Source organism: Octopus bimaculoides, chromosome 12 (assembly GCF_001194135.2).
Source record: "Octopus bimaculoides isolate UCB-OBI-ISO-001 chromosome 12, ASM119413v2, whole genome shotgun sequence".
In the NCBI taxonomy this organism is placed as follows: Eukaryota; Metazoa; Mollusca; class Cephalopoda; order Octopoda; family Octopodidae; genus Octopus; species Octopus bimaculoides.
Window position 1 is genome coordinate 56,745,839 of NC_068992.1, and position 1,439 is coordinate 56,747,277.

The 1,439-nt window shown below is 30.4% G+C and overlaps 1 protein-coding gene across 1 annotated transcript in view; it reads left to right on the forward strand.

Annotated features, from left to right (window-relative positions):
• LOC106884394 (metabotropic glutamate receptor 3) overlaps positions 1 to 1,439 on the forward strand; it is a 498,339-nt gene that overhangs the window by 237,442 nt on the left and 259,458 nt on the right. Inside the window, exon 2 of the mRNA XM_014935749.2 lies at positions 200 to 354. Coding sequence (XP_014791235.1) covers positions 200 to 354 — 155 coding nt within the window. The remainder of the gene's footprint in view (positions 1 to 199; positions 355 to 1,439) is intronic.

Consider the following 1,439-nt stretch of genomic DNA (forward strand, 5'->3'; position numbering starts at 1 on the left):
ACACACACACACACACACACACACACATATACATATATATATATATATATTTAGTCCTACCACTTGCCCAAGTTGCAGTGCAGAAGTACTAAATCAAAAATCATCTAGCTACAAAAAAGAGCAGCTTAACTACTCAACCATTTCTGCACCAATAATATACAATTGTTTTTAAATATTTTTTTTTCTCATCTCATTGCAGGTTCCATTGCTAATATTGGCGGCTCCGCATACAAATGCAAAGATGGAGCTGAAAAGAACCACGACTTAAAAATAATTCCAGGTGTACTTGCAGCACCATCAAGTGTAACTTCGATTCAAGTGGCCAATTTACTAAAGATCTTCAAAATATCACAGGTAATATGTTTAACATTATATTTCTTTGAAATATATTCCCTGTTGGTGGAGGTTTATTACGTCTACGATCAAACGGCTGTTGATTTGCTTATTTTCATTAATTTTAGTATCGAAAATAATAGCATTATTCTTAAATATGGTTATTAGAAAACTTGTTCAAGCTTAGCTAATGTGGTACGTTAGGGAAGCACGCTAGACATGCAAATTCTGATATTTCTGCGTTGTTAAGGGAATTTTATTATTGATTCTGTTAAAATATAAGAAAATCGTGTTATATGATATGTAATAGATATTACTTTTGTGTAACAATTTGTTAGTGAATCATAACATCGAAGATTTGACAGAAACAATATCAAAAATATAAAGCAAAGAAAAAAACATTACTATCGAATGTATTATTTGTGTTATATATCGTGCCCACTGATGAGTTGCATTTCGTCAGTGATAATTATACTAAAGCCATGACTTTTAAGTTTCTCTATGTTCAATGAGATTGAAGGAAATTATATTTAACAGCATTTGAGCATTTCATATAAAGCAAATGGTGTGATGTAAGACTTAGCAATATATTGATCATATATATATATATATAAAAGGTGCGCTTTGCTTTCATGTATTCTAATGTCATTTAAGTAAAGAACATAGTCATGAATACAAAAGTGATTTAGAACATACAAGAAAGAAAAAAAATAATGCGTAAAATGAGTAACAAATAAATGGGATTTGACACTTAACATTAATTTGATGCATAGAACGCCTCCGTATGTCAGTAAATATATTAACTTAGTGATAAAAATGTGTTAGAATGAGTTATACTTTATACGAATATACCCTCCGATTTTGTAGATAATCTTTTTTGTTACTGAACAGTTATCAAGAACAAAAAAAAAAAGAATTTCAAGAATGTTTTTTTAAGCGATAAGCAACTTTCTCTTAATAAGATATGTAAACCTTCGTAAAATGTTGAATTTAGTTTCATTTATTTGTCTCAAGTTATGACGTGCTTACGATTCCAAAGGAATCGAACTCACGATCTTGAGCCGAATGCCCGAACCACTAAGCCACACACGCCTTCACGTATATAT